Source organism: Ostrinia furnacalis, unplaced genomic scaffold, assembly GCF_004193835.3.
Source record: "Ostrinia furnacalis isolate ACB-3 unplaced genomic scaffold, ASM419383v2 OfSCF1862, whole genome shotgun sequence".
NCBI classification, from domain to species: Eukaryota; Metazoa; Arthropoda; class Insecta; order Lepidoptera; family Crambidae; genus Ostrinia; species Ostrinia furnacalis.
This window is the reverse complement of record NW_021132101.1, coordinates 42,424-55,697: the sequence shown is the minus strand read 5'-3', so window position 1 is coordinate 55,697 and position 13,274 is coordinate 42,424. Positions and strand designations below refer to the sequence as shown.

The window sequence follows — 13,274 nt, the reverse complement described above, 5'->3', positions numbered from 1 at the left end:
TTCCATAGCGCCACCATTTTCTCCGAAAACTTAGTGGCTATTCAAATGAAACCGGAAAGAATTATATTAGATAAACCAATTTACATTGGCTTTGCCGTTTTAGAACTTTCTAAAAGTCACATGTACCAGTTTCATTACTCTGTAATAAAGCCTCACTACGGAGATAGAGTACGACTATGCTATACAGACACCGATAGCTTTATCTACCAAATAGAAACAAATGATTTTTACGTAGATATAAAGCAACATTTCTTACAATATTTCGATACCAGTAATTACGCTCTGAAAAATCAGTATGACCTTCCGATTCGAAACAAAAAAGTACCTGGTCTATTCAAAGACGAACTTGGCGGATGTATAATGACTGAATTTGTAGGGTTGAGATCAAAGTTGTATTGCATTAAAACTGATTCTAATGTCATTAAAAAGGCAAAAGGAATAAGAAAAAATGTTATTAAGCACTTGGAGGCATCTGATTATAGTAACGCATTACTAAACGATAAAATAGTGCGTAGGAAAAATATTCTCTTTAAATGTATTAAGCATAATATTTTTACACAGACTGTTAATAAGATTGCTTTGTCAAATGCGGATGACAAACGTTTTATATTGCAAGACAAAATATCCACAATGGCATGGGGGCATAGCTCTTTGTTGTAATAAATAACTTTAAGCTGAAATAAATATTAAATATAAGTAATTTTTATGTAAAATAGGTACGTTAGTTTTAGACTTTATTGTTAAATTTAATATTATATTGCATTTTCTGTTAGCATTACTTTTTACTTACTTATAAAAATAAATCATTTTCAGAATATTTTTTTTTTGGTTTTCTTACAAAATTCCTTACCTGCTAAATTAAATTGATATTTTGTTTTTTTATTTATAAAATTCAAGCAAAAGAAACATTCGACAATACTGATTGTCATGTTTATGTACACGTGCTGAGTATTATGTAGGTCGTCAGTGACGACGATATTAATTATAAACTCAGCAAAATGTGATTGATTCCTCAACTCGGTTATTTTCTTACCATTCACACTTTGTCTCTGACGAACGTTGTACTACAGTGCGATTGCTTCTATTCTTGTAAGTATTTATTTCGAAGTTTGTGTAACACTTTGTTTTACGTTAAAAATATTTTTACTAATGAAACTTTATTTTGTTATAGATAATGGCTCAATCTCCTGACATCATGTTATCCCAGTACGCTCAAGATCCGCTGGAGGGATTTACGCAAGAATTTCCGGAGCTGTGTTCCAGACTCCACGCGCACGCTGTTCAAAGACAAGTGAAAAAGCCTAAGAATAAAAAAGGTGTTTCAAAAAGAAGACTAGGACCGACGAAATCCTATGTGATAACGAAAAATCAGAAAGGAAAGAGGCTCATCAAAATAGAAGTTATTGATATTGTGAGTGATACGGGATCGGCTTCATCCTCAGAAATCACCGACCAAGAGGATAATGTGCTGATCAGCGCACAATACGTGGTCCAGGATTCATACGACGAAATCATGGACCTCACTGACAATCTTGTTCAAAAAATATCGAAAAAACTTTGTGGTGATAACTTTTAGTGTTTTTTAAGTGTATAGTTTTAATGTAAGNTTTTTGTATTTTTAGTGTTTTTATAAGTGTAGTTTTAGTGTAATGTAAGTAATAAGATTTTTGTATTTTTATTATAAGTGTTTTTTGTGTAAATATAGTTCTACAGTCAGATGTAAAGTGTCTTCTTATTTTGTATTCCCGTTAAATTAAACAACATTTTTATCAAGAAATAATTACTTTATTTAAATTGTCAATATACATAATTTAAAGAATTTAATTAAAGTTNAATTTATTTGATTTGATTTGATTTAGAAAGAATTTAAACTCAATAGTTTACATTATACTGCTACATTTTTTTCAACACACCATTTCTTTATACACATCACATTTTTTAATGCACAATATTTCTTATGAGTAAAACAGTTAAATAATGTGGGGTTATCAAAACAATAAAGTTTGTAAAGAGTACTTAAACTTGGAGCGCCTAAACAAGTTACGTCTAAAACGTCATTTTGATTACATAAATTATGCACCCATTTGATCTTTTCTTCTCCTTTTACTAAGATATATTTACCTTTTAAATAAGGTACGATAAGTCTTTGAAATTCTCTATAGTCAATATATCCTTCACTCCATCNATTAAAATTCCGATATAGTTTATAATAAATCAGTTTATTGAAATTTCATTACAACTTATTAAACAATTGATATCCATTTAGAGAACACTATTGTGTTTTTATACAATATTATACATGATGTAATTTAAATAATTTAAACTGCTACATTTTTTTCAACACACCATTTCTTTATACACATTACATTTTTTAATGCACAATATTTCTTATGAGTAAAACAGTTAAATAATGTGGGATTATCTAAACAATAAAGTTTATAAAGAGTATTTAAATTTGGAGCGCCTAAACAAGTTACGTCTAAAACGTCATTCTGATTACATAAATTTTGCACCCATTTAATCTTTTCTTCTCCTTTTACTAAAATACATCTACCTTTTAAATAAGGTACGATAAGTCTTTGAAATTCTCTATAGNCAGCAAACTTGCTTTTTCTCTGCAAGAGTCAATGAACTGAACGGGTATGGAGGCTTGATCAAAAATAGGTGGGTATGCTCTTGGGTAGCTATAGCAAACTCTTTTATTATAAATTTATTTCTATTATTTTTAAATCCCTGCAGATCTACGACTATATTGCTATTCATGATATTTTCTTAACGATGTTACTCAAAGGTTTGTATTCGAATATACAATCGTTTAAAATCAAGCAATAAGCAGATGTCTGATCTGGTATTTCTTGGTCTGTTTCGATTTCAACTCTCACGTCGATTGAACCTTTTAAAGTTTCGTGTTGTCTCGAGCAGTCGATAACAATTAAAGGAGCTATGTCTCTGAATTCTTTCAAACTTAACAACGGCTCTGACCGACGTCCATGATACGACTGTTGAAATCTTGCATACTGTTCGTATAATAAAGAAAATCTATCTTCTGAAAAACTAACATTTAGTCCTTCATAAGGATAATATGATGAATTTAAAAATACCCTTACATCACGTACGTGACAATGATCAAACTCTGCCATTGATAATGCAGCATTATGTTTGCGGTTGGTTTGCAAGGCAACGACAGCAAATCGTGGTTTCTCTATTTGCGAAGAAGTTTTAATAGACCAAGTATGCTTTCGTGTTTTAGGCAGTAATGGATATTCATACAAATCCCAAGTACGGAACGCTAATGGAATAGCTCGATCCTTCTCTAAATGTTTTAATAGGTTAATCCTTTCACGGTCCGAAACTTTGATGTGTGGAACTCGCCATATAATTTTATTGATTATAATGTCATCCACAACTTCGCCTGCATTNAGTAAGTTTTTGAGAGTTCTCGCTCATTCCAGCGAGAAACTCTCAAAAACATTTATTCAAGGATCACTCAAAATAATTTCATTTTCGTTCATTCTATTTGAAACTGGATGGCTATAATTTCAAACGTAAAATGTTATGATGTGATCATTTTATAATCAGTTTGATAAAATCCACGAATCACGACGGTCATATTAAATATCAAAATATGAAGTTTCTGAAACAAAAACAATCGCTTAAGTTAGATTGTGTTTGTCCTACCACAATAAATGAGCAAAAGCGACATGGAAACTTATTACCAAACTCTATACGCAGTATTGTTTGCGGCCCATCAAATTGTGGAAAGACTAATTTGGTAATAAGTTTATTATTGCACGAGAATGGTCCGAGATTTCGTAATCTCTATGTTTATTCAAAATCTTTATATCAACCCAAATACATACTTTTAGAAAAAGTTATGGATATGGTGGCTGGTACGTCTTACAACAAATATAATCATAACAGTGAGATTTTAAGTCCACACGAAGCTTTACCAGACTCAATTATTATATTTGATGATGTTGCGTGTGAAAATCAAAATAATATCCGTGACTATTTCGCTATGGGACGTCATAAGAACATTGATTGTTTTTATATTAATCAAACTTATACTAAAGTGCCTAAACAATTAGTAAGAGACAATTCTAACCTGTTAATATTATTTAAACAAGATGACATAAACTTGAGACACGTGTACGATGAACATGTGGGGTCCGACATGTCATGGAATCAATTTCGCGAAATGTGCTCAACTGTGTGGCGTAATCCTTTTAATTACGTTGTTATAAATAAAGACTGTGAACGAAATAAAGGATGTTATAGAATGTCATTTGATACATTCATAGTACTTGACTAACGTTCATATATGGATGTTAAATTAATAATGAATCAGTTTCATTTGTGATTTCGTGCTGAGTGGAAATAAACCCTGAAATGGAACGAAATTTAAAAAAACAAATCGTCAAATACGCAGCGGCTGTGAAAAGTAAAGTCGATAAGATTAAAGATAAAAAAACTTCAAATGACATGGCTTTAGAAACAATTTTTAAGCCTATTGTTGACCCTCTTACTCAATTAACAAACAGAACTGGTGAAAAACGTCATTGTAGTGAAGAAACGGAGCAAGATTTATTGCCAAAAAAAAACAAGTTTAGTGAAAACGAGTCATCAACTTCTTCTAGTGAAGACTTTGAAGAACTTATCAACGATGAAGGAAACTCTGATAATGAATTTTATCCATCCAACAAGACTCTCACAACATCACTCTCAGAAGATCATAATGTCAGTGAAAATTCGNTCAACAACTGCTCCGACCGGCGTCCGTGATACGACTGCTGAAATCTTGAATACCTACTGTTCGTATAATAAAGCAAGTTTTTCCTCTAAAAAACTGACATTTAGTCCTTCATACGGATAATATGTTGAATTTAAAAAGACTCTTACATCTCGTACGTGACAATGATCAAACTCTGTAACGTTATACGTCACATAATTACATTTGAAGATTCNGTTTTAATGTAAGTATTAAGTTTTTATTAAAGTGTAACGCAAACTTGTAAATTAATATGTAATTATAAGAATAGAAGCAATCACACTGTAGTACATTAACCGAAAATTATCAGTCTTTTTGTACTTATTATATTAACTTAATCAGGCAATAATTTTATTTTCTTTCTTTTTTTCTTTTGGTGACGATAAAATTAAGGTTTCATGTGTTTTTATTACAAGTGTTTTTGAAAATATATAGTCTTACAGTAACAAGTGTCTTCTTATTTTGATCGTTCNGCTTACGTGTTTTAGGTAGTAATGGATATTCATACAGATCCCAATTACGAAACACTAATGGAATAGCTCGATCTTTCTCCAAGTGTTTCAATAGGTTAATCCTCTCACGGTCTGAAACTTTGATGTGTGGAACGCGCCAAATAATTTTATTGATTATTATGTCATCTACAACTTCACCTGCATTTAACGTGACCGCATTAAGGTTAGTATTACTTCTCAGTAACACTAACTCGTGTTTACAGTTAATGATAATTTTTTCATAATCCTCTGCAAATCCTAATATCCTATTTAATGGTATAGATGCAGAAAATGCTCCACCACTATCATTGTTTGTTCCTGCGGTTGACCAGCCCCAAACTCGACCNTGGTTGACTTCTCTAATGAAACTGAATGGTTAGTAACTTAACATCTATACTTATAAAAAGTTTAATTCATTACTATGAATGTATCAAACTTCATTCGATAACAGCCTTTGTTTCGTTCACAATCCTTATTGATAACCACATAACTGTAAGGTTTACTCCATACAGTTGAACACATTTCACGAAACTGTGACCATGACATGTCAGACCCAACATGTTCATCATAAACGTGTCTTAGATTTNGGCTCCTGTTCCGGTTATAGACACAGTGAAAGACATTATTATACTGATACTTTTATTTATAAATTTCATTATATAAATGTTTTTTCCAATAATTCCTTAAAAATTTCAAACACAAATGACCACAGTTTATTGTACCAAAGGCTTGATATCGTACATAATTATAGTTTATAGGTAAATTATTAAAATATTTGACTAATTCAAACGGTGGTTTTAAATTACCAAAACTGTCATAATATTCAACGTAATCATATTGCTTTACAAAGGCCACCCAATGTGTTCCAGGATTTTTGTTAATATCTAAATTCATGATAGCACATTCTATCTTATTTGGTTTCGCAGGTAATGTATCTCGCATGAATACACCACGAAAGAATGGAATATCACTAGCATGTTCTAATATATCCAGGTTAGTGAGCGCACGTCTAGGTAGCCGCTTAATTAGTTTTTTGACGGATTGAGATATAAACCAGCTCCTTTTTTATGAGGTTTTATATACAGTCCTTTTCCAAGGGCTACCGCTTCCATCATTCTGTTGTGCCTTTCTGATTCCATTAGACTCTTTTGTGCGGCTTTAGAATCATTAACAGCTTTTGCTATACCAGCTGCACCTCCCGCAAGAGAACCTAAAGCTGATAACCCCGCAAATATAGGAATAAGTGGTAAAAGTCCTCCAGATTTTGGAAGAGGAATACATCGAGGTAATCGTATTCCTTTTTTGCTACCGAAAAGTTTTTTTGCAGCTGCATAAGCATATTTTATAGCCGAGTTATTATCTTTAGATTTCAGTTTTTTTAATTTTAATTTTATTTTCTTTATCCCTTTCTTAAATGATGTTATGCCTCCACCGGCTCTGATTTTAGCTTTCATCGCATTTTTAACTATCCATGAAGCTATTTTTTCTCCTTTTCCAACATCTTTTGATTTTAGTCTTTTCTTAGCCATATTTAACAATTCTAAATCAGCCTTTTGTCGAACACCAGAGTCTTTATTCAAATAAGCAATATCGTGGTGCATACAAGCCTCGTCCAATTTGTTGATCCCTCGATCGCCTTGAAGTAATCGTTTCTGAAGTTTAGTTCCAGGACCACAAAATTGATAACCAGGTAAATGTAACTCAAACGGTAAATGATCTATCAATGTATTAATTATACCACTGCCTCCCTTCATTGATTATCATAAAGTGAGTTATAGGAGAATTTATGATTTATTTATATACCTACACCACACATTCACTTTTGTCAACCCAACTGTTTTCCTTATCACTTAAGCCCAACCATTTAACAAAAAGTTTGTTTCCTTTCCTTTTTATAACTTTCTCGATAAGATAAAGATCAGGCAGTTTAGTTTTTTGTAATTCATATCCGTAAAAAGAACCAAGAATAATTTGATTGTGTTTATCTTCAATTTGATACGTTTGAGGATTTGTTTGTTTAATTTTTATGATACGAAAAATTTCGGTAGACCAATTAGGTGTATAACCTTTATAAAAATCTCCTTTGAATTTACTTATACGAACAAAGTCGCCAACTTGAAAAGTTGACCGTTTACGCGTTTGTGGAATCTGGCTTTTGATAATATTAGATCTAACGACAGTCTCATTGGAATTATTAACATTTATTGGTTTGAATTTAGTAACCCGATGAAAAGTGTTATTGTACTGCTGTACAACTGCATCTAAATTATTTTTAAACCATTGATAACGACCGCATAAACTAAATACTTTGTAGAGATGAGATTTTATCGTTCTTATTACTCGTTCTACAATTGCCGCCTTTTTAATCGAGTATGTGGAATAATGATTTATGTTATAACTTTTTGTTAACTGTTTAAAACAATCGTTATAAAACTCTGTACCCAGATCTGTTTGCAAATGTTTAGGCTTTCTTGTTGATTCGATAAATATACTTCTCATTGCATTCGTAACACTTTGTTTGGATTTGGACTTCAACGGTCTAACCCATACGTATTTTGAAAAAGCATCAATTACAACTAGAACATATTTATATCCTTTATTAAATGATGAATATTTTTGAAAATCCATAAGGTCAGCTTGCCATAAATCATCTATCCCTTTAATAATCGTATGTCGGCGGATGAAATTTCTTCTCGCTGCTTTGTGTAGCTCGTTGACTATATCTTGTTTACTCATTCTTGATAGATTTTGCTGCAATCATCCGATCGATTTCTTCTTTTGTGTAATAAAATGTAGATAAATTATTAGTAGTTAATTTTTCCAAATTATTAAGATACTTCTTAATATTACTTTGAATGGTTTTCAATTCATTTTTAAAATCTTGAACACATTTATCCACATACTCTTTATTTACAGCCTCATCATCTTTTCTAGGGGTTGGTAATCCTTTTAATCTCGATGATTTTAAATCAAAGTCGCCTGCATCTGACCTTACTAATGTGTCATCAGTAAGAATATTAGTAAACTCAGACAATCGTAAACGCTTATGAATGTGATGACCAAATTTATCTATATTCATTGCCGTCTGCTCGGCTTCTGTAGTGTAATAGTACTGCCAAACCCTCCTGTTGGGAGCTTTATATATTTTATATCTTTTATGATACCAGCTTCATGCAATTCCTCTATTATTGAATAAATTTCATTTTGTACTCCAGTGTTACCAGCTGCCCATGACCCAAATAGTAATTTTAACCTTTCCACTAATTCATTTGGATCATCCCAATAAACCAAATCAGTATCCTTCTTAACTTCTTTCAAAATATCGACACCTTCACCTCGTGGGAGACTTTCTACACTACTTGTGTGACTTCTAGAGAACTTAAACAAAGGTTTGATCACGTTCATATATTTAAATCCTTTGTTACTGTTTATTGGTTTTGATGCATCACAGTTTCGTTTGTGTGCATTGGTATCTATAAGTACTAATTTATAATTTTGTAAGTCCTCATTTGTAATCATTTTTAAATCTGGAGTTTTTTTGTACAATAATTCTTTTAAGCCAGGAGTTTTTTTTAGGCTACGGTTTCCAATTTTCAAAATGCGATCATCATCATGAACACGCGTATTGCCGAGCATCAGCTTTCCCTTCACATTTCTAATACCATAAGGTACATCACTCATCACTTCAGATGACACCGACCATGATAAAGATTCGTTATTGATACTCGGTGACGATTGAAGAGATTTAAATGAGTTTTCATGGACATCGTAATCCACCGAGGGCGATGTAGTAAGGGTTTTGTTAGATGTTTTGCAAACATCTATATTATCTAAATCGTCTTCATCATTGTCACGATCTTCATAATCTTCAGTAGAAGTATTTGATGCTTCACTTTCACTGTATTTAGCTCTTTTAGCTTCTGAATTTTGCTCCAATCCTTCATTTATAAGACGTTTTTCATCAGTTTGGTTTGTTAATAGTTTCAGCGGGTTAATGATAGGTTTAAATATTGTGTCCAAAGCCATATCATTTGAATTTTTTACATCTTTAATCATTTCTACTTTTCTTTTTACAGCTGCAGCAGATTTTACTATTTGTTCCTTTAAATTTCGTTCCATTATTAAGATTCCTGCTCTGTTTGACTTCTCTAATTAAACTGAGTGTTTGCTAACTTAACATCTATACTTATAAAAAGTTTAGTCCATTACTATGAATGTATCAAACTTCATTCGATAACAGCCTTTGTTTCGTTCACAATCCTTATTGATGACCACATAACTGTAAGGTTTACTCCATACAGTTGAGCACATTTCACGAAACTGCGACCATGACATGTCAGACCCAACATGTTCATCGTAAACGTGTCTTAGATTTACATCATCTTGCTTAAACAATATAATAAGATTAGCATTATCTCTTACCAGTTGTTTAGGTATTTTAGTATAAGTTTGATTCATATAAAAACAATCAATGTTTTTATGCCGACCCATGGCGAAATAATCGCGTATATTGTTTTGATTTTCACAAGCAACATCGTCAAATATGATAATTGAGTCAGGCAATGCTTCGTGGGGCCTCAAAATTTCACTATTATGATTATACTTGTTATAAGATGTACCTGCAACCTTGTCCAATACTTTTTCTAAAAATACGTACTTAGGTTGGTATAAAGACTTAGAGTACACATACAGGTTACGAAAACGTGGTCCATCCTTATGTAACAATAAACTGATAACTAAATTGGTCTTCCCACAGTTCGATGGACCGCACACGATACTACGTATAGTATTTGGCAATAATTTCCCGTGACGCTTAGGCTTGTTCGATGCTTCAGGACAGACGCATTCCAATTTAAGTGATTCTTTTTGTTTCAGAAATTTCATAACAGAATTTTTAACTCGACTGTCGTGATCGGTGGATTTCAAAGAACTGATGACAATATACTCACACCGATGATTAAAAGATGTAGTTCGAAAAAGGTTCATATTCATCGTACANATGGATTTGAACGAAATGATGGAAAATCAGACACATCAATAAATTAAAACTAGGTAATGGCTGTCCACCGATATTGTAGGTATTAGTTACCATATTGTATAGAATGAACAGAACATAACAACGTAAGTATGTAGAAACTTATTATGTTAGTTGAAGGAGTGAACGCAAAATCCATGAACGTCTTGTATAATAATGGACAGGATGGATCAGCGGAAGGTTGTGTAGGCAAACGAGTTTTTGAAATAATTAGTGTATGTGTGTACGTGTGTGATATACTTCAATTGTGCACCGTTTTATCATCAGTCGTTGAAAGCATTTTATCATGTCATTAACCTAAATTGGGGAGGCTAAATCGCGACGCCGTTTTTAAAGGCGTCGTGAGCTAGCCTTCCCAATTTATTTACTACTGTGCTTACATCTGATTTTGTAATAGTTCTTTTTAAATTACGTAATTACGCTTTTTAACAATTTATGTGTTCTATTTGACAAAGTAATTTGCTCCGCACGCTTTTGTACTAAGTGATGAACTGTATTTAAAATGAGGCAATAGGTATGTGAAAGTAAGTATCCGGTATTTTATTTATGAGAATAGATCTTCTACCGGCCTCTAATAGTACTTAATCAATTTATTCGATTATGTATTCGATCATTATAGAACCTAATTAACGTTTTATTTTTTTGTTAACTACTTAGTCAATTAATTTATTCCATTAGGTATTTTATAATTAAAAAACCTAAATAAACGTTTTAATAAATAAGTAAGTTTAGAAGAACCTTATTAATTTTATAAAGGTTGAGAGTGCCAACCCTAACACTCAGTTTAAGTGTAGGTATTTAACTCGCCGAAAGGGCTAAGTTTCCGTACTGCTTTAGCTCATATATATACTGTGGTTACTGTATGTGTGCGCGTGCGCAAACATCACCAACACCCTACAGTAGTAGTGCAACTGTCGCAATTTTTTGAGCAGCAGCTTTATTGAACGGTGGCATGATAAACACCAAAATTATTAAGATTATATATCAGATATTTAATAGCAGTAATTCTACCTTTAGGTTTTGAGTGCCAAAACACATCAGCAGTTACAGTTTCGGTCATCCTTATGAACAGCAGCGACGACCAGCGATTGCTACANGAAATAAAACTGGATAGTCTAGTTTTAATCAAGGACGAGCAACAACCACCACTCAAGTGGAGATTGGGAAGAATTGCTGAAATTTTTCCCGGCAAAGATGGAGTTGCACGCGTCGCAAACATTCGAACATCGACTGGAATAGTGAAGCGGGCGTTTTCAAAACTTTGTCCTCTTCCGCTTCCTACAACAAATGAAAATGAAGATTGCATCGCTTCAATCAACAATCAATGAAACTAAACGAAGACCGAAGAACCTACTATCAGACTACATTTTGAAGACAATCATGAGCTTTCAAGGCTGGCGGTATGTTAGCGCCATCTATGGGCGCAAGAAAACAACTCATGACGTCAAAGGCGCGGAACCAGAGTGAAGATCGCAGCTAACTTCGCGCCGCTCCGCCCTCCTGTCAACTTAAAATCGAACGTTTCAAACACTCGACAATTTGATCTCGTTGCATACAGTCTGTAAACCTATCACTTTAAATAAACGTTAAAACCGTAATTTCAATAATAATAGTCATTGAAGAGACCCTTATTCCTACATATATTCGAAAGTCTGAGCTCGAAACAATGTCATGTACTGAAACCAAAGCGTCTAACATTTTCTGAGACAAAATTGAACCAAGCTTAAAATGAATTAAACTCTGGATACTTTCACAATCTTCCTTTTATTTGTCGGTTCTACAACATACTGTTACATACAACTAGAACGTAGTGATTTTATGACTTTACTCAGCCAATGCTGCAAACCAATTGAGCTGCCTTCTCTCCGTTCCAATTATTCCCAGACTTTCTATCCCCTCCCAAGCGCGTCGGTGTTGCCAATATAATGAAGTAGGGAAAAACCGTTATAATCGATTAATGCTTGTTAAAAATATCGATCGACTAACATTCAGACTACTTCAAATTACGACATTCGGCCATCCTACATCGAGCCGCCTCCTGGCGCTCGATTGATTTGCACAATTGACTGTATGTAAAAACTTACTAGAACTAAGCAATCGAGATCATTTAAACATTTTTTTTTTTACATACATAACATAAGCACATTAAATGTTCAAAGCAGGTAAGAAGTATCAATCTATACAAACTTCGAAGAGATACTTAATTAAAATTATATCATATCAAATCATAGAAATATAAATACATGTTCAAAACAAGTAAGCAGTAACTAATTCTAAACTTATCTACTATTGAAATGTACAAAATATTTGAAGGTATATAAAAATTAAGGGATCAGTTGATTTGTAGTATTATGTCAAATCATACATGAAAAAAAAACTAAAAAAATAAATAAATGCATGTTCAAAACAACTAAGCAGTAATCAAATCTAAACTTATCTTCTATTATTAAAACATTTGAAGATTTGTAAAAATTAGGGATCAGTTGGTTTGTAGTACGCTGCACGTTTAATACATCGATAAATAATAATAAAATTATATAAAATCTTATATAAAAAAAAATTAAAAATAAATAAATGCATGTTCAAAACAAGTAAGCAGTAATTAAATCCAAACTCATCTCCTATTAAAACGTTTAAAGATATTAAAAGGGACCAGTTGGTTTGTAGATAACTAATTATTACGACATTCGTGTGTTTGTTTCTAAACTCAACATAGTGTTTGACAAAGAATAATGACATTATAATTATTATTTTCTAGTCTCTGTTTTTCAAAACTGAAAGTGGTACATTATCATCACTGTCCGATGAACTAGAAATATTATAATCAATAAGCTTATCGTTAGAGACTAATTCGGGTGATTTTAAGTTAATCCACGGTCTTATTCTATCTACTGCAACTACACTTTCATAAGATCGTTTAGTAGCGTTAAATCCAGGTATATTAACAATTCTATATCTGTCATTACCGAGAGCTTTTACA

At 32.4% G+C, this 13,274-nt stretch overlaps 1 protein-coding gene across 1 annotated transcript; it reads left to right on the top strand.

The window, feature by feature from the left end:
* The first annotated feature begins 858 nt into the window (after positions 1–858).
* On the top strand, positions 859–1,593 carry LOC114353955 (uncharacterized). The gene is made up of 2 exons (XM_028306153.1): positions 859–1,089; positions 1,172–1,593. Exon 2 carries the CDS (start codon positions 1,175–1,177, stop codon positions 1,574–1,576), a length of 402 nt encoding a protein of 133 aa, XP_028161954.1. The 5' UTR covers positions 859–1,089; positions 1,172–1,174; the 3' UTR covers positions 1,577–1,593.
* The last annotated feature ends 11,681 nt before the right edge of the window (positions 1,594–13,274 follow it).